Source organism: Photinus pyralis, unplaced genomic scaffold (assembly GCF_008802855.1).
Source record: "Photinus pyralis isolate 1611_PpyrPB1 unplaced genomic scaffold, Ppyr1.3 Ppyr1.4_unclustered_Scaffold2915, whole genome shotgun sequence".
NCBI lineage: Eukaryota > Metazoa > Arthropoda > Insecta > Coleoptera > Lampyridae > Photinus > Photinus pyralis.
The window spans coordinates 8,838-28,817 of record NW_022171291.1 but is presented as its reverse complement, the minus strand read 5'-3'; the positions used below and the strand labels follow the sequence as shown (position 1 = coordinate 28,817).

General features: G+C 36.5%; 3 protein-coding genes across 3 annotated transcripts; 2 read left to right on the top strand and 1 right to left on the bottom strand.

The window, feature by feature from the left end:
* Positions 1-697: 697 nt before the first annotated feature.
* On the top strand, positions 698-2,904 carry LOC116181935. The gene is made up of 3 exons (XM_031502391.1): positions 698-1,391; positions 1,473-1,955; positions 2,764-2,904. The coding sequence occupies exons 1-3, from the start codon at positions 957-959 to the stop codon at positions 2,902-2,904; spliced, it is 1,059 nt and encodes a 352-aa protein (XP_031358251.1). The 5' UTR covers positions 698-956.
* An 8,492-nt stretch (positions 2,905-11,396) lies between these two features.
* LOC116181934 lies at positions 11,397-14,060 on the top strand. Its single transcript, XM_031502389.1, has 4 exons — positions 11,397-11,579; positions 11,635-11,853; positions 11,902-12,449; positions 13,779-14,060. The coding sequence occupies exons 2-4, from the start codon at positions 11,744-11,746 to the stop codon at positions 14,057-14,059; spliced, it is 939 nt and encodes a 312-aa protein (XP_031358249.1). The 5' UTR covers positions 11,397-11,579; positions 11,635-11,743; the 3' UTR covers position 14,060.
* Positions 14,048-15,761, bottom strand: LOC116181933. Its single transcript, XM_031502388.1, has 2 exons — positions 15,331-15,761; positions 14,048-15,279 (listed from the first exon to the last, which is right to left on the bottom strand). The coding sequence occupies exons 1-2, from the start codon at positions 15,566-15,568 to the stop codon at positions 14,075-14,077; spliced, it is 1,443 nt and encodes a 480-aa protein (XP_031358248.1). The 5' UTR covers positions 15,569-15,761; the 3' UTR covers positions 14,048-14,074.
* Between the last annotated feature and the right edge of the window lie 4,219 nt (positions 15,762-19,980).

Genomic DNA, 19,980 nt, shown 5'->3' with positions numbered 1-19,980 from the left:
CTTCCTGTAAAGGGTTAACGGTTGACTTTACTAATCGTTTTAATGATCCCAAATAATTTTCAAACAATGAAAAATTATCAAGTGGTCCGTAAATTAACATCATGGTGCAGATGACACAAAATATGAATATTGTAGATAAGAAAAGTCTTACTGTAAATATTAGAACTATGGTTAACCAACAGATTTAGCAGTTGACCAGCTTGTTCAGCACCAAACTCAGCCAAGTGTTTTTCAGATATCAGTATAGTAATTCCAATATGGAGGAAAAAGTGTTCATAAACCGCTATGTCTAAACAATTTTTGAGCACTAGTGGACCTAAATAAAGCATGAAAGTTCGTAATTCAGTACACTTCCACCTTGGCAACTCAAACAAACTACGGGGCCACAATAGTAGGATGTAGATACTTACTGACGATAGCAGTTTTCAAACGAAGTTCCGAAAAAGCTTTATTATTCTTTCGTGTCCCGCAAAAATTATACAGACAAGCCAATTCATTGCTCAACAAGCATTTCAGGATAATGTTAGTTATGGCCACTACGTCCTTTCCCCCCAATTGTGACAGGTAGGATATCTAAAATAGTATATTGTAATACAAGTGCGGAATTTTATTGAAAAACGCGTATGAAAGTCGCTAACGCTCGTGCTCCAATCATACAAGTTTTTCAATAATCCTTTCCGCAAGTGTATTACATACTATTTTTTCTACGAAAGTTCTCGAATTTAAAGATTTAGAGAAAAATTTTATATCAAAATGTTAAAACAACAATTTCTGTATAAATCAAGTCGTAGTACGATTCTCGTGTTTATCTGTAAAAATATAAAATCAAGTCTTCGTGACGCCGCTACGTTGTCTTAGTTACCAACGAGTTGTTTATAAAAAAGCCGGTTAGTAATTTTGCATGTAGTTTTGTACGAAGCAATTTCTTCAGTAAAACAAGAATTTAAAAGCTGAAAATGAGTGTTCATGAAGAAAGTGAGAGCGGCGATGAAGTTATGTGCACTCCGCCTGAGGTTGCTGCAATGGCGGAATCAATTATGCCTGAGCTTTTGCCTGAAAAATCGAGAAATCGGTACGAAAAAGAACGAGAGAGGTTTTTTAATTGGTGTAAAATGAAACAAGTCAAGCGGTATACAGAAACCGTGTTGCTTGCCTATTTTGTCGAAAAATCTGGAAAATTGAAATCATCGACACTGTGGTCAATGTATTCCATGTTGAAAAGTATGTTGATTTTGCAAGACAACGTCGACATTTCCAAGTATGCCAAGTTACAATCGTTTTTGAAACGTAAATCTGTTGGTCACAAGCCGAAAAAATCGCTGACTTTTACGAGGCAACAAATCAGTACGTTTTTAGAGGAAGCACCCGATGAAACATTTTTAATGATGAAAGTAAGCACCTATACTTACCTACTATTTTTTCATGTCTATACATTTGTTATATGTCACACAAATAATGAAATTTATTTGTAGGTTGCTCTAATATTAGGAGTTGCTGGGGCTTGTCGTCGAGAGGAGTTGACGAAAATGACGGTGAACGATATCCAAGGCGAAGATACGTTTTTACTCGTAACGATTCCAGACTCCAAAACGCATGTTCCAAGAACTTTTTCTGTTACGGAGGGAAAAGAGAATTGGATACACTTGTACCAGAAATATAAAGCGCTTCGTCCTCAAAATGCTCAAACTTCGCGACTTTTTTTAAATTATAAAATGGGAAAATGTACCGTACAACCTGTGGGTATTAATACATTTGGAGCAATTCCTAAGAAAATTGCGAGTTACCTGAAATTGCCAAATGCTTCTAGTTTTACGAGTCATTGTTTTCGGCGTACCTCCGCAACGCTACTTGCTAATGCTGGAGCAGACCTTTTGAGTCTTAAACGTCATGGGGGCTGGCGGTCGTCGACGGTAGCGGAAGGATACGTAGATGGTTCTCTTCAAGGCAAATTAGAAGTATGTAACAAAATAATTGGTAATGCTTGTCAATCAAATGATCCTTGCACACCTTCGACATGTCATCCAGATGATCCTTGCACATCTTCGACAGCGTCCACATCTACATTAATAACTTCTAAATGCTCTGTGTCAAATTCGTTACTTCCAGGTGTTAATATAAGTAACTGTTCATCATTTACCATTAATGTAAATATTACTAGCCAGAAGTAGCTGTAATTGTAAATTGTGGCATTAAAATAAAAAAAAGGTATCTTTGTTTTTACTTAAGAGTGTGGAAAATAAGTGTGGAAAAATTTTTCCACACTAGTGCGGACAAAACCCTACTTTCAAAGGCTACTTTTTTCTCAGAAAACAAGACTTTCATCACTTTCGTAGAAAAAATAGTTTTTGAGTACAGGTCTATCCACGAGTTACCCTTTGCACACAGTATTACCAATGCTGTAGAATTATTCTCGACTGCTAGATAACTTTCTAATGTAAATAAATCCTCTTCTGATTTGAGTGGTAAAGAGGGGTTTCATTTAAAACTTCAAATGGCAGTTTAGAGTTTTGCAATGTTTTCAAATCTGTTTATTCTGTTCTCGCACATATAAAATTCCAAGAGCTTCTTATTTGACACTAAAAATAAAATAATCTTTTGAAGATAGAAATTTATGTAGGTAGTAGGTACGCTAAACATTACCTATGATACAGAAAGGCTTCGATCCGGCCTATCAACAGTCTCATTTGTCTCTTCTGATACGGTGTGCGGGATGGCTCATGTACTAGTGTTGATCAGGCGCGGAAACACCTTTTTGCTACACAGCATAAGCACGTAGGCGCTATCCCCTCCAACTCGTGGTACCCCCTGGTTCAACACGTCAAACGGTCTGCGTACCAGGCAGGCTACATCTGGGGCAGGGCTGCAGAATTGACACCCGAAAGTCCACCAACACCAGCAACGTGAGGCTGGACCACGGTGAATAATAAGAGAGGTGGCCCGACCGCGCGCTCCGTAGTGTGCCAATGTTGTATCGCTAAGATGTAAGAGAGAGAGAGCGCGTCGTAGGGTTCATTTTCTGTATACGGGGTATAAATGCACTACAAGGTGAGCGTTACTCCCCGTAAGCAAACGGGTAAAAATAGGACATGAGTATATGCGGTTTTAATAGTACCAATCGCTAAAACATTGTTAAAACAGATAATACTTTATTATTTTGTATTTATTCATTTACTATAACTAATTAAAGTGTGAAATATGCACGTTTACAAAGGTTTACACAATTTGTAATTTGGCTTCTTTCTTCTTGTTTGACGAAATTTTGGCAACTCTTGAACACTCTTGATTATAAAATTGTTTAACTCGCATTGCAATATAAAAAACACGCTTTGTGCCATTACATCACTTGAATGAGTCGTACAGGGGAAAGCGGAAATCGTATTCTGTTGGGAAGAAAAGAAATCGTCCAAAGTATCTTCAAAAACATTAACTGATCTAACATGACGCATAAGCACCAATTCTACTTGACTTAGCGTGCTAAATATGAATAAATTTGGATGATTTAAACCACCTCTAGATTTTAGAATTGTCAATTCACTTGCTGGTAAAAACTTCTTAGGTTCTTTGTTATACAAATGTTCTTTGCAAAGATTGCACTGTGATGTTTTATATATTTTCTTACAAATGAAACCTGCGAGAAAATAAAGAATGCATTGGATAGTATGTTCAATATCACTAGTGATGCCGCCGAGACGAGACTCAGTCTCGTCTCGTCTCGTCTCGTCTCGAATTTTCGAGACGAGACCGAGGTTCAGTCTCGTCTCGACGAGACGAGACTAAGCATGAGTCTCGTCGAGACTCTCGTTTGGTCTCGAATTTGTTTGTATTTATTTGTACTGTTTTAGCGAATAGTCTAAATCGAGAACAAAAAAAGATAAACTTTTGCGAATCGATTTCTACGAGTTCAAGGATCACTGCGGATTAGAAGTCGTGTTTCCGATTACGAGCTGTCAAAAAATTCCCTGAAAATCGTATGCGATTCTTCGTACATATCTTGTTTAATTGTGCCCACGGACACGGAGGCCATCTTCATTCAAACGTTGCCTAGCGACAATCATGATAACAAAGTTTATGACATTTTTGGCACATTGTTCACAAAACGTCACCAGTCACTAGGCAACTTTTGAATCGCCCGCCGGCGCCTGCCGCGAAAATCGGCAGCGCGCGGCGATATTTAAGGGGCTGGCAGAATTAACTTCCGGCCGGAAAACTGCAGGCAGACCAACATTTCCTGAAAAGGTGACTTTCAATTTATATGCATGTGAATTTTCCAGTTGTTGTGTTATGAGTATAGCAATTCACAAAAAAACAGTTCAATTAATCCGCTTCTGCCGCTATTTCCGGCTGGATAAAACTCGGTAGAAAAGAATTTTTCCTTAAAACCCATCGCCCTCAACCTACGGTTATCAATTTCAGGTGGTTTGGTTTTCGGTTTAATTTGCGGAAAAAAATTCACCGGAAGTGCCTATTTTTAATAACATTCCGGCCAGAAAAAGGCTGACAGAAAACTCATTTTGTGTTATTCCTCCTATTATTTACTTGTCATGCCTTCGTAGTTCGTGGTCTTTTATATGCTATATGCTCATTGCTCTACCTACATACACTATATTTGGATAGTGTCTCGAGACCAGGCGAGACCAAACGAGATTAGACGAGACGAGACGAGACTGAACCAGGACGAGACGAGACTCAGACTTGGTCTCGTCTCGAGGTAACGAGACGAGACGAGACTTTCGAAAGTCTCGTCTCGTCTCGTCTCGCGGCAACACTAAATATCACTGGTCGTGTGTTCCTTCGACTCTGGATATAAATTATCGAACATAAGCTCTTCCCAATCTTCATAATTCAGTGATGACATTTCAAGTTTGGATTGAATTTTTTTAATGTGTGCTGCGCGACTGTCACGTTCGGACTCACAAAATATGTATTTAAAATCATCGAATGATAAAATGTGTGTCGAATTCTTTGCGTCGTCCTCTGGAACTGTACAGTTCCCAAATTTTGGTGGTTTAAGCAACTTGTAAACTGAAAGCATCCGGTAGAGTTGCAGAAAATCTGTGAAGGTTGGATGGTCATTTGAACATCCAGCTTGTCTTATCAATCCAAAGAATCTCTGAAAATGTATAAAAGATGAATTACGAAGCGTGAGCATTTACAATTGAATTACGACATGCATTAGATAACATTTTAACATGCCCAAAGGTTTTCTACAAGCCAAGGAGAATAATCCGTGCTAACAAAACAGAAATGTAAAAAACTACATGCATCTGAGGCTACACCCTAGCCACGGTGACCCTAGAGTAGTGTACTCTTTTCTACGATATGAAAGTGATAAGGACGGTGAATATTATTATTCACTGTGATGACAAATTAGTAATTTATTTGGTATGAAATTAATATCGTAAATCTGCATATACTCCAAGGTACACCGAAAATTGGCAAGGAAAAAATAAAAATATATTCTAGTCCTTTAAAGATCAAAAAGAAACATGCATATCATAAGTACCTCTAGTGGATCCTGATTAAGTTTACTAGTGAGTACGTATTTAAAGTTGCACTGAGACAATAAATAGTTGCTCAAATCTATGGTTGATAAGATTGAAACCCTAAAGCCTTCACCGGTAGATCTAGTTAAGAACTGAGTTTCTGTAATAGCGCCATCCAGAAGCATTCCTTCCCAAAAATTCAAGAAATTTAAATTGTCTTGTAATACCTTCAAAGTGACGGATAATAATAATAATAATAATAATAGTCATCTTGTAATACCTGAAAATCTGCACTCCCCAACCGAATACCTTCATAAGAGCGTCTCCTGTTCATAGTATCAAAAAGATCGTTAAATCTTTTTGTGAACAAAATAGTTCCATTAGCGTTTTCTAATAATTTACTGGTTTTCTTATAATGCTGTATTCCGGCTACTGTAGAGTTGCTAAAAATCTAAAACATTTTGTCGATACTGTTTAATTCTCTGGACATATAAAAATGCTTACTTGTGTAGCTATTTTAACTCGCATTTTCATAAAATTATTAGGTCGAGTGTGCATGGTGGTCAATTTCGGGCATACCCGTAGATTATGGGGTAAATTCATATCCAACGCAACTAACGTTTCATAATGTCCCCAATCAGCAGTACCATCAGGCGTCTACAGTATTATTATTGATATAAGATAAAATATTAAAATTTGTATAGGCACACTTACAATCAGAACTCGGGATTTTAGGAATCTGTTTCTCAAACATTTAACCAAATGCGGTACATCAGAAAAGAAATGCAAATGTCGAGATTCGTCAACAGGATGAATGATTTTGTTCACTGTGTAATTCATTTTGCCATTAAGGGGGCTAGGGATAGAGGATAGGCAACACACAATAGTCACTGAAATTTGCAATAAAAGTCGAAACTTTTGAGTAATTTTTGAAGCCCAAATATTAATTCTAACTAGAGGTCTTATCGGAAATTGATAGAGATATAGAAAGTCATTAAATGTAGCGATTTATTTTTTTGATAAAATTATTTAAGTCGTGTATAAATGATAATCTTGAATTTACTAAGAACGCGAATACTGGCCTTAGTAAAAAAAATATTTAAAAAGTAAATCCGCACAATTTATTTAGTAACTAAGTGGATTAAAAAAATATATTACGAACTGCTTCAAATTATGAAATAAAACGTAATTTTTATTCAAAAGTTTATATAAAATATAGCGACGGAAGAAATGCAATACCTTCCATACAATGACGATAGGCAACTCAGGTAGCACTTTTACCTGTAAAATATTAAAACCTAATGACCATTATACTTATATACAATGGTTTATGACCCTATTAGACCAGTAACAAAAGAATCTCAATGCCTTCCATTTATTCGTCTATTAGTACCAACGATAATTGACCGATAATTAAAAAAATATTGTACATCAATAAATGTAATATTCAGGAGTAACAACGTTTTAATTTTTTAGACCCGTTTCATACATTTTTTTCATACATTTGATGTAGGTGTATTGTTACCTACTTATCAAAAAGCAATTTAATAATATCGATTACATAAAAATTATGTACAATTTGGACGATGTACCTATAAACATAACGAATTGTTTGTTGTCGGCACCTTCTTGAGTCTAGCAGCTCTGTTAAAAAACTGTTCATACAAAAATTGATAATCTTGTGTCTTACATACTTTAGGTGACAAATCTCAAAGAAAATTTCAACCAGCAATTTTGTCGACCAATGAAATGCGGATTTCGTGTCACATTTCCATGGCAACCAAGGAATTTATCGTCAATTTTTTGACGTAAAAAGGTAATAATGTTTTGAACGTCACTTTTTCGTTGAGGGTCACTATGGTGTGAAATTTTCTTACCGAATACCACAGTGATTGAATAGAATTTTTTTCTTGCTCACGAATATTTTGCAAAAGTTCAAATATTTGTGAGCTCGAAAAGTTTCCGGAAATAGCAAGCACTACTATTACAAGTGATAATTTTTTATTTCAGCATGTCGTTAGTAAAAAATTGTCAAAGTCCCCGTGTGAGATCTTGTCGAAAATACCACATTCCCTTCGTCGGTACTCGCGTCCGACGTCACGTGCATCCCCAATTTGCGTTTGAAGTTTTACTCCACCATCAGTAAGATCTTGGCGGGGGCCACCACATTTCAGATTGTTTTCAAAATGGTGCCGTTGGAAAGATCTTGTAAACGGACAGAACAACTGCGTGGCGAAAATTTGTTTTTTTCCTGGGTACAAAATTAACCTCATTTTACAAGGCGCACGTCTTCGAGGGGTAGTTGACTTAGGGTGCCCAAAATGTATCTTCCTCGAATTTTGTTTCTGAAAGCTCGAATCGCGATCTCTCTTTCTCGTGTGGCTAATAGAGCTATGAAAAGTGCCCCAAAAATTGAGAACTAGGTATTTTGTGGAGAGTTTTTAGCAAAATTCATCTAAATGCGAATTGTGGGTACCGACAAAGGGATTGTGTTAGCTTGCGACAAGATCTTCTTGATGGTGGCTAATACAATACTGATCTACCACACAAAAATGCGCTGATCTTCCTTCGATCCCACACGAGGACTTTGATAATTTTTTAATCTACCTATGCTTTTGATAATTCCACTGCAGGTTTGACGGCTAGCCAAATAAACTATTTTCGTAAAGCATCAGGCGAATGTCGTGTTGGAATTGGAAAATTTCCGAAAATCTATTAAAACATTTTTTGTAATGAAAAATGAGTCATTTATTTTGTTGTAAATTAGATCAGAATTCAGATATATAATTTGATAAATGGGGGAAGGTTGAAAACGCAGCAAATACCGGGCTACATTGCGGAAGCCATGCGAAATATCGAAAACTGTTCATCTAATTGAAGAAAAGTACTATTCTTACATCCGCGCACCTGTGAAAATCGTTATCATATAAATTTAGAAATCTATGGGGCCGTAGTTTGATCGGATGTAATAATTGTTTAAATAAATTTGTGCTATGAACCACAAAAATTGAAGACCAGTTGTTCTTGTTTCGGAAATTGTTCCCTTCATTACCCAAGTTCTCAAAAAGTCATTATTGTAAATCCCTATATAGGAAGTAAGTAGGAAATCTTAGAAAGTAATACATTAGTAATATTTTTATATAGGTATGTAGAGCTTTCAGCTTTGATTTCCTATTCTATATTCAAAGGTTTCCAGTATTAGTAAAACTGTAAAACATCAGGAGAAAGTTGAAATTCCATAAATCAGTTACTTTTGTTGAATAGCCGCTAATGAGGGTCTGGAATCTGGTTTTATTGTAGGAAGATGAGGTCATTTGCAGGTAACTTATGCCTGGTGAAACTTGTCGAAATGCACGATTGGTTGCCTATATAATTATTTGCGTAGGCGCAGCTTAAATTTTGAATGGCCTGTCCCTATCCGCCTTAACACCAAATTCAGTCCACATTTTCCTGTTCGTTGTGGCTCCGTCGCAAACAAGACCATGCACTCTGACATTTACGGCTTCGATTCTCTTAATTATTTCTAATATTAATTTAATTAAACAGAGACCATTTGTAGGCCCTTTGGCAGCATAGACTGCGACAGGTTGGTCAAATTTATCCGCCAAAGATGACCACATAAATACAAGAGCATGATCTGCTTGTTTGTCAGACGTTTTAACGGTTTTCTCATTACCTTCACCAAAATCTTGGATCCCGATCAATTTCATGTTTGTAACATTCAATTTTATGGATTGCCGAACTGTCATCTCGTCAAAAATCAAAATCCCGTGCCTTTGAAAATCATTTTTCTCGCTCATTTTTGCTTTGAAAGCATTAAAAAATTCATCATCTATACCGCATTTTATTTTTACCCTTGAAAGATATTTTCTAATGGTCGAGACAGCAGGCAAGGGCAAAATATCATTAGTTCTAAGAAATTTGTACGAGGCAGAATTTTTTATGTGCAAAAGTAAACATAGCAGTAACCAATCGGATATGTAACGTCTAGAAGTTTTTCTATTATATTTACACGTTTGAATACATGCTTTTATTAATAATTTTTGAGAAGAAGGCATGTTCGGAAGATGCGATATTTTTTCTAACACATCTGCTTCCTGAATTGTCTCAAGTTTCTGCTTTGTTTCTTGTAATTCTTTTGCTATCTTTCGATGTCTCATCCTCGCCCTTCTAAGGCATTGCTTCACATTTTTGAGTAATTTATATTTTGAGCAAATTTTTGTCGTCTTCATTCTACGTTTGTAAGCTCGGATTGCCTGACTTGAGTTTTTACAATAATTACATCTACTAATATCGTCAGGAACAACCCAGCAACACTTGTAATGTCGCCATGTTTCATTAAAAATGTCCGTAACGTAACATCGGTTTATAAAGTTTGGAAATTGAAGAGTGCTAGCACCTCCAGGACAAATTATCATTGACGCGAATTTATTCAAACAATCTTGGAATTCGCTTATGCATGTAGGAGTTTTCTCAAATACACTCGTATCTACTGAATGGTCATAAATGTAACAATAGATTCCTTTTTCGAAAATAATAATTTTTTTCTTCATAACTACATTACAATCCAAAACTTTTAATTCAAATATCGCAATAGCGTCTTGTGCCTCAGTTATATGCAGTTTCCACGAAGCTGAAGGAAGCGAAATTAAATTAATATTACGTCGTAGTTGATTAAATAAATTGTCATCTGAAGTCGATGCAATTGTAGCTAAAATTTAAAAAAACGTGTAGGTGGATGCGTTTGAATTTTTGGGACATATACTTACAGTTAAGATTACAATGTGATAATAAATCCCTGTTTTCATTAAGGTGACTTTCATTTGGTTTCTGTCGTTTTTTAGGAAGGATCTCATGTTTTTCTATTATTCTACGTTTGTGCGGAATTTTAGAAAGGTATTTAGGGCAATTAGGGAATAAACAAGGAACTGCTCCTTCCGCCAGTTTTGGTTTCTCTAGTTTAATCTGCGTGTTCATTAATAGATTAAAGCGATTTAAGTAGCATTATACACAAACATACCGTATAAACTTCATTCTTTAGTTCACGAATGATATCTGTTTGCGGAAAATGTTTTTCACATACCTACATAATCATTAGTAGTCAATTCCCGATCTTCCCTTGGAATTTTTGTACTCCACTGTAATAGTCGATCTTTTGTGATTTTAAACAACGAAACCTTTTGTTTATTTGATGCGTAACCACTATCACACTTTGGCACGCAACATGATCTACCCATTTTGTACTTTTATTATAATGGTCTACTTTTATTATATTTGCAACGTATAAAATCAACACAAAAGTCACAACATCAGTGTTATACCGCGATCTTTACGCGCCAAACTACCTAGACCCTTTGCCGCTATCTCACTCTAACGTCCAGGATACGTGCCGTGCTTCAGTAAAGTCGCCGTTCTATGCAGGCTGTCGGACCACCTCTCTTATTATTCACCGTGGGCTGGACTAAGGAGAAGGACCAGTGGAAACCGCTCTGGACACTTCACCTCGAGATCTGGAGTATAGGGAATTAAAAATAAGATCGCAGCGCCGCGGTGGACAAATTGTAAAGCTCTGCAAGATATGTAAACTTTGCTAATCTTTGCTGTTTTGTATATATAAAGTGTGTATGTTTTGAATTTTTTGAAGTAATTATATACGAGTGGATCACGAAATAGCTTATTTGAAGTAAATTGATACAAGCGCAACTTCTGCCGTTCCGCGTAAGTAATGCATAAGTTCAATAATCTAACCTGACGTAAAATATTAACTTTCTAGGTTATGGAGAACAGATTCTCGATATGTGACTATCTACTGTATATAAAAGGGACAGATAATTCTAGAGTGGTGTATGAAGGGGAACATGTTCTTAATGCAGGACACATCATACTGTGTGGAGTAACAAACATGGAGGAAAATCGTCTAACGTTGTATGCACTTTGTTTACAAACGAGTGCCTTACAAAGTGCACCACATAAAATCGAAGGGACTTTAGTGCATGATGACGAAAAGTGGGTTGTAGAAAAGTTTGCATGTTCTTGTAAAGCTGGGCAAAGTGGTCGATGCAAGCATATTTCAGCAGTTTTGCTACAATGTTCAAGGTTTTATTTAATCTATGCAGGTTAAACAGATGATATTTTGATATCCTTGTTGTAGGACTTCCCTCGATAAACTTGAAGCAGTTTCGCAAACTGATATTAAATGCACATGGTCTGCTCAGAAAGGCAAAACACAAGATAAATATAGAGCAATTCCTGTTAAAGAAATGCCGTGCATAAAGCAAAGTGATGGTATGAAATTGGACGAGGCAATTTTAATGGGCATACACGATAATTTGGTGTCTAAATTGCCAAATTCAGCATTGGCATTACACAAGTGAGCAATTTAATGTTACAATGTATATTATGTTAATGAACTTTGTAGGGCAGGACGACGTTGCACAAACCTTTCCACCTTTGAGAATGAAGAAGTGTTTACTCCATATGATGAGCATGATGTAGTCATTTTAAATCACGCAACGCAATCAATTTTAATGATGGAATTGTATCATTTTCATGTAAATTTCATAGGTTCTTGTTGTAAAGAATTGTTCGATAAACACTTATTGAAAGATATTGACGAAATATTGCTTAAAACTAAACAGTCAAAAGAATTTTGGAATATTGAAAGAAAATTTAGGGTTACAGGTTCACGAATTTATGAACTATATACGTATAAATCAGATGATTGGCAAAAAAAAGCAAATCGTTATTTTAATCCAATAAGTTTCATGAATAAATTTACTAAGCATGGCATTGAGCAAGAACCAGTTGCCCGACAGATTTTTATGGATGCTACGGGCTTGAAAGTTGTAGAATGTGGATTGGTTGTTTCTCACTTTAATTCCTGGCTTGGTTATTCACCTGATGGAATAATTGTTGACCAAGACGGTAATCCAAAAGAATTAATCGAAATTAAATGCCCATTTGCAGGTATGTTGCAATTTATTATTAATCTATTGGGGTTGTTCGGAAAGTCATTTCGTTTTGTGTGGTGAAAATGAATGACGAATTTTTTAAAGTGTATAAACATTTTATTAAATTATATATTCTCCATTTTGGTCCAATACCTTTTGCCATCTTTCGGGCAGGAGATTGATTCTACGCTCATAAAACTTCTGGTCTTTGCTGGCAAAATACTGGTCCAAGTGAAATTTGACGTCTTCATTTGAGGTGAAGGTCTTCCCGTCCAAAAAATTTTGCAGAGACCGGAACAAGTAGTAGTCTGAAGGTGCCAAATCTGGAGAATATGGTGGGTGTGGTAGTACATCCCATTCAAGCTGTAAAAGCTTTTGGCGGGTTACCAAACTTGTGTGAGGTCTCGCATTATCGTGGTGGAACACTACACGTTTTCTATTGACCAATTCTGGCCTTTTCTGTTTAAGTGAATCGTTCAATTTGTCTAGTTGACCACAGTACACTTCAGAATTAATCGTGGTATTGTCCGGTAGAAGCTCAAAAAAAACTATCCCTTTGAAATCCCACCAAACAGATAGCATAACCTTTTTTTGGTGAATATCGGCCTTCGCAGTGGTTTGAGCTGGTTCACCTTTTTTACTCCATGATCTCTTCCGCTTAACATTTTTGTAAACAACCCATTTCTCGTCGCCAGTAATGATACGCTTCAAAAATGGATAATTTTGAGAGGCAAATCACAGTCGTTAATGCGCCGAAGCAAATTTCGCTCTGTAAGAACATGTGGAACCCATATGTTAAGTTTTGAAATAAAACCAAGACGTTTCACGTGATGATGAACGGTCGAATTCGATAAATGTAACCTCTCAGCAATCTCACGAGTGGTTATTTGACGGTTTGCATCTACCAATGCCTTTATTTCGTCTCCATCGGCTTCAACGGGTCTTCCAGAACGTGGTGCATCTTCAAGATCGAAATTGCCGGAACGAAATTTTGCAAACCAATTTTGGCATTGTCGTTCAGTCAGTACATCTTCTCCATACACATCGCATAATTTCCGCCTTGCCTGAACTGCATTTTTACCTTTTCGATAGTAAAAGAGTAAAATATGTCGAAAATGCTGATTTTGATTTTCCATCTTTGATAGGGCACCAAACAAAAACTATTGCAAAGAATCAAACAAAACTTTTAACATACAAGCATTACTATGTCAGCTGTCAAAATTTTAATGTTTATGCGGCTTAAGTGTAAAGTTGGCTGTGAAACAATACAATTAGGTTCTCTGTTGAAGAAAAACGAAATGACTTTCCGAACAACCTGATAAAATAATTAAATGACTTGTTTTAGGTGCTACAGAGACCATAGGAAGTGTGGTACCTAAATTAAAATACTTGCAACTTGAAGACAATATTTATGAATTAAAAAAAAAACACAAATATTTTGCACAAGTGCAACTTGGGATGGCGATGCTAAATGTATTTAATTGCAAATTTATTATTTATTGTTCTTTTGATAAAAGCATGTTAATTCTAGATGTACCATATAATTACGATTTTTCAAAAACTTTATTGTTTAATGTTAAAGGAAAGTATTTTAAAAAAATGTTACATGTAATGTGTAATACATAAATTGTTATAAAAATATTATTTTAAAAATTTATCCTCTGCTAAAATTGGTGCTGACAAATTAGTAATTGCACAAATAATTATTATAATGTCATCAATGTAGTGTACAAGATTCCACTGAAGTTTCCCTCCTAGAATTTTAAAAATTTTGAGGCGTTGATTAGTGCGTTCAATGTGCACTCTGGCAGATGCTATTTCTTTAGTGAACATTGCTTCTCCTTCGTCAAATTGTGCTTTACCTCGAAGAAATGGTGGACGATACAGCTTAATCTCATACATTTTGCAAATGTCTTCAATTAAAAATCCCTTGTCAACCATAACTGCAGAACCTTTTTCTAATTTTTTGATTAATTCACTTCCTTGAAAAATAATTTTATCCGATGCTCTCCCTCCATATGCTTTACTAACAAAAGTTACTAAACCTGCTGGAGAAACTCCTGTCATAAATTTTACTGTAAGTGCACCTTTATAGTGTGAATAGAACCGTATTCGGCAACATAAACATTTTGGCGTCTGAATAAATATCTCAGTACAGTCTAAGACGATTTGAGTGTCTTGGAACTTTTCAAAACAGATTGGCATGTTTTGTGAATTTTCTATTTTTGACGGAAATACGATCACTGATTTTAAAATGGTGGAAAGTAACTTTATCATTTCTATAAAATAAATTCTGCACAGGACACTACTTATTCCATATAAAACTCCTAGGATAGTATAACTCAAATCACATTTTAGTTTAGTAAATGTTAATGACACTCGATCCTTGACACATAGTTTATGTATTCGAACATCTTTATATATGATTGCAATAGACGCACAAATTTCATCCAACAAAATAAAACTATTCAGTCCGGTTAAACTTGTTAAAGCTTTTTCAGTTTGAATAAAGTGGGACAATGTCAACTTTGATGGTGTATTGACTTGAATTTGAAAGTCTCTGAAAGTTTTTGGTTCACTGTTTTGACTTTCAGTTTGTATTAATGTTAATAATGCATCAGCCGCTTGTAGTTCCTCAGTGGTGGGCACTGTGTCGATATTTTCATGACAATTGTCTTCAGTTACAGGATCGGTTGCCGGTATATCCCTTAATTCTTTCATTTGGTTTCGTATTGATAATCTTACTCCACGATTCGATGGTGCTAATTCCTGTACTGAACCATGAACAGGGTTAGGTAAACACATCGTAGGAATAACATTTTTTTTCAAATTCCTCCTTTGCCGAACTAAAATACAAAATAAAATCATAACAGTTTCACACTTTTTCATTTACTTACTTGTAAAGAAATCATTTTCAGTAAAATGTAATGAACAAACTTTCATGAATTCACTAATGTTTTTTCCTATTCGAAGTTTAGTTTTCCAAATATATCTGCGATTTACGATTTCCCAAACGCCCAATTTTGTCTGAATTCGTACTGTGTCGTTGACGTTAGGAAATTTGTGGAAACTTATATCAGGGGTTCGCCGCTTCAAAGAGTTACACCCGGGTACACAGCAAAATGTATTCGCCATACCCACTACACTTGTTAATTAATTACTTAAATTTCTCAAAATTTTAACACAAGCAGATTAAACACGATAACAAAGCAAAATAAACGAAATTAAATCACCCTACCATACAAACGGTCTATAACCATTTGTTTGTTTACATATCTTAGGTACGTTTGAGCTAATGACAGTAGAGGTCGCTTTAATTATCTTAAATTCCCTATTGCAGAGCTTTGGATAAATGCGGCTGCACAACGGGCTGCGAGAGGCAGCGATGCTGTTGCCGCCGGTACCAACTGCCGTGTACCTTGGCGTGCAGAAAGTGCAAAGGGCAATGTTCTAACCAGACAGAAATTGACCAAGATATTGAGGATATGTCGATATGATTAGCACCGACATGCACATGTCCACAAATCGAAGTTAATTTACATTAAAATGAATAAATACCTGTTATCATTAATTCGAAAACTTCAAGCTTGCCTAGCCACATCCTATTTTCATAAAACTTGCCATCCATTGCCTATTCGATATATCCCTATATCGCGGCCGAAAGGCCATTTGGTGTGTTTATTCGTATTTGACAATTGAAATGATATCCAACACTACAACATTTGGGCTCAGCATTAAGTTTCACTTTTTGGCGGCCATTTTTAAAAATGGGGGTCTATCATGACTTCCGGTGGTTGTTCGGAAATGCTGACCATTGCATTGCGTTCAACAGGTTAGAATCTGGCGGCGGTGATTACAAACAGGCTTTGGTGGCTAAATATACATTTTTCACTTGAAACTTGATCCCCGCCCCGCCCTGAAATTCTAATCCTAAGGGATGAAATTTCAGGAACTACAGATCAAATCATTTTTTAAGGTCCATACAACAATTGTACAAAGCGGTATGCTTGCATCATTCTCATGAAAATCGTCGTGTACCGCGAGCACTAAAAGTCAGAAACGAGGATATAAGAACTGAACTAGGGGTAGAATCCATAATACAGAGGATAGAAGCACAACTTAGATGGTTTGGCCATTTGAGTAGAACGAACGACAGTAGACCAGTGAAACAGATATGGAAGGCAGGAGTTCAGAAAAATAGGGCACCGGGGCGACCAAGGAAAACATGGAATGACTCAGTCGCAGAAATGTTGAAGAAAAGAAGACTTACCTGGAGAGAAGCTACAAACATGACGCAAAACAAGGAACAATGGGCAACAGCAGTGCACGCACCAGACACTTAATTAGACATAAGGACTGATCAGTATACGAAATGTCAGTATAGAAATTGTATTTACACTTCACACCTCAGAGTAGATGGTTTTTGATAATAATAATAATAATAATAATAATAATTTAAAAAAATAACAAAATTTGTATGAAATATTAGTAAGTAAAATACTAATGCTACATTTTCTTTCAATGCTATGTGGTTTTCTAATTCCTCCATATTATTTAATATTAATAATAATTAAGTTTACGCCTGAAATATTGGATGCGTGTAAACTCTTCTTGAAATCACGAAAATTTCATACCACAAGTATCAAAATGTGATTTTGCCTGATTCTTTGACAAATGCAGAACTTGGCTATCATTCATTTTGCTACAAGGAATTCAATGTGAAGGAAAAGTATTTGATAAGTGACAGCTACATTCAATAAATTAATGTAAAACAGTTTCACTGTATAATATACAGTGATATTCATGTAGAAGTAAACCTAGGGATTTTCTAGGAACTTCTTTTGCCTACTTTTACATGATAAAAGGGCTTCTAAAGGACGCCTAACTTTATGCAACCAAATTGACTACCTACAACCTACAACAAATGAAGATCTGTCTGTCATATTAATTAATTTGAATATTATCGTTATAGCATTGACTTCCGTGTTCTAATTTTCGTTCGTGTGCGATGTAATGAACTAAAAAAAATTTGACATTTCCAATTGGTATAGTGCCGATTACAGTCAAATGAGCTTAAGAGATTTATTTTCTGTGAAGTCAAAGCAACATTGGAATGGGAGAAATTTTTTATTTATTACGATAATATACCTATTTTTAATTATTTATTTCAGATTCGACAGTTCAACAGTGCCATCGCGTCGTACAAACAATAAACAATAGGATCGTTGCTACTTGCAGGACTTCCTGAGAAGTACGCCCCTATGATTATGGCTGTAGAGCACTCGGGGATCAAAATCACGACAGATTCAATAAAAACGAAGTTACTGGATATGCAGACACCTGGAGTAAGTAGTGGCAACGGCGCATTCGCTGTAAGTCGAAATGTCAAGTCAAACTATCGCAAACCCTTCAAGGGAAAATCAGCTGGTGCAGGTGGCAGTCACGTGACAACGTCGGATGTGGGTCAATCAAGTTCAAGTTACAAAGTACCAAAATTAAGGTGCTGCGAAGCGATAATGGAGGGGAATTTTGCAAGGTATCTACAGAATGCTGGCATAATACATCAAACATCAAATAGTCATACACCTCAACAAAATGGTGTGGCCGAGCGCTTTAACCGCACACTTGTCAAAAGGGCAAAATGTCTTTTATTTGATCAAGGCCTACGCAAATTTTTATGGGCTGAAGCGTGTAATGCAGCATGCTACCTAAAAAATCGTACAGCATCCTCAACGATTCCGAAAACCCCATACGAATTATGGACACGTAGAAAGCCAAACTTAAGTCATCTTCGAGTATATGGAAGCGTAGCCATGGCTCATGTCCCTTAAGTCAATAGGAGTAAGTGGGATCAGAAGTCTGTTAAACATATTCTTGTGGGCTACGATCAGACTACGAAGGGATATACGAGGATTGTTCAATAGAAACACGTTTAGAGGCTGTATAACATTTTTTATTCAACGATTTCAAAAGAAGTCTCCATGGCATGAATCCCACTGTTGTACTAATCTGTAAATTCCGTGCTGGTAAAATTCTTGAGGCTGCTTAGGGAACCATTCTCTAACCGCAAACTGTACCTGAGCGTCCGATTTGAACCGCCGTCCTTTTAGTAATTGCATTATTAATGGGCCAAAAACATGGTAATCGCAAGGTGACAGGTCGGGACTGTAAGGGGGATGTTGTAAGACTTCCCACCTCATGCGACTAAGCAGTTCTTGAATCGGCTGGGCTACATGTGGTCGGGCATTATCATGCAGAGGAATGACACCATTTGTGAGCTTCCCGGGACGTTTATTCTTGATGCTGACCCGTAAGCGTTTCAGAGTGTCTGTATATCGCATATACAGCTTTCATTCTCGTATAAATTTTCGTTGACTGACGTCCTTCAGCGGCCAAAAATTAAATAACCGCACGCAAGTTGTCTTTGGATGGATTTTCTACCATGGATGCCATTTTCAAACGCAGTCCCAACGCTTAGAAAAGAGCAAACTGCAAATAGTTTTGTCAGACGCTGTACTAGTATGTAAGCAAACAATTTAAACAATTTAATTCGGTTGCCATGACGACCAGGTCATGGCTGCATAGATCAAACGTGTTTCTATTGAACAATCCTCGTAGATGTTTTAACCAGGCGTCGCGGAAAGTGATAGTCGCGATGTGACTATCATGGAGCAGTTTACTACGACGTTAACTATTACCGATACCAACGCTGTTCGAGACGAAGTCCAAAAGGATGACACACATTCAGTGGGAGAAGAAAGTGAGCAGTCATCTCCAAGCATGGATGATAATGATGACGCTATCAACCTCCTGGATAATGATGATGATAGTGATTACGTTCCGGACGTGCCCAACAGTCCAGATAAATTAGAGACTCCAAGGAGATCGCAAAAAGAAGTAAAGAAGAAAACCTTTGATGAATTTATCACCTACTTTAACGGCGCTAACATTGACAGCGAAGCACGAAACACATTTTATGCTCCGAAGTCCGTACATGAAGCACTTTCGAGATTAGATGGACCACAGTGGAAGCAGGCCATGATGGAAGAAATCCATTCGTTCAACGAGAATCAAACGCGGGAGCTTGTTGATCCACCGGAGAATGCAACAATTGTACAATGTAAGTGGGTATTTAAAGTGAAAGGTGATAGTGAGAATAAAAGTAGGTACAGGGCTCGACTTGTAGCTAAAGGTTTTACACAGCAACATGGAGTTGATTATGATGAAACCTTTGCTCCCGTAGTGAGACATTCAACCTTTTTAGACTGTTAATAGCTTTAGCTGTAAAGTTAGATTTAGGTATTTTACATTTGGACGTTAAAACCGCCTTTTTGGTGTTAAAGGAAAACGTATTCATGCAACAACCAGAAGGTTTTGTATCGAAAGAGCATGCAGGTAAAGTTTATAAATTAAATAAGGCTGTGTACGGATTAAAACAATCTAGTCGTGCATGGAACGAGAAAGTTGACAAGTTTTGGCAGGTATCGGATATAAAAAATCTAAGTTTGAACCTTGCCTATACATAAGGAAAAATGAGGATAAGTTAA

Bases quoted from the DNA above. Each gene is read 5' to 3' on its own strand.
- LOC116181935 (XM_031502391.1), top strand. From the start codon at position 957: ATGAGTGTTCATGAAGAAAGTGAGAGCGGCGATGAAGTTATGTGCACT. The intron at 1,392-1,472 runs GTAAGCACCTAT...ATTTATTTGTAG, and splicing joins AAACATTTTTAATGATGAAA to GTTGCTCTAATATTAGGAGT. The intron at 1,956-2,763 runs GTATGTAACAAA...TTTGCTACACAG, and splicing joins CTCTTCAAGGCAAATTAGAA to CATAAGCACGTAGGCGCTAT.
- LOC116181934 (XM_031502389.1), top strand. From the start codon at position 11,744: ATGCCGTGCATAAAGCAAAGTGATGGTATGAAATTGGACGAGGCAATT. The intron at 11,854-11,901 runs GTGAGCAATTTA...TGAACTTTGTAG, and splicing joins TCAGCATTGGCATTACACAA to GGCAGGACGACGTTGCACAA. The intron at 12,450-13,778 runs GTATGTTGCAAT...GACTTGTTTTAG, and splicing joins AATTAAATGCCCATTTGCAG to GTGCTACAGAGACCATAGGA.
- LOC116181933 (XM_031502388.1), bottom strand. From the start codon at position 15,568: ATGGCGAATACATTTTGCTGTGTACCCGGGTGTAACTCTTTGAAGCGG. The intron at 15,280-15,330 runs GTAAGTAAATGA...TTTGTATTTTAG, and splicing joins TGAAAATGATTTCTTTACAA to TTCGGCAAAGGAGGAATTTG.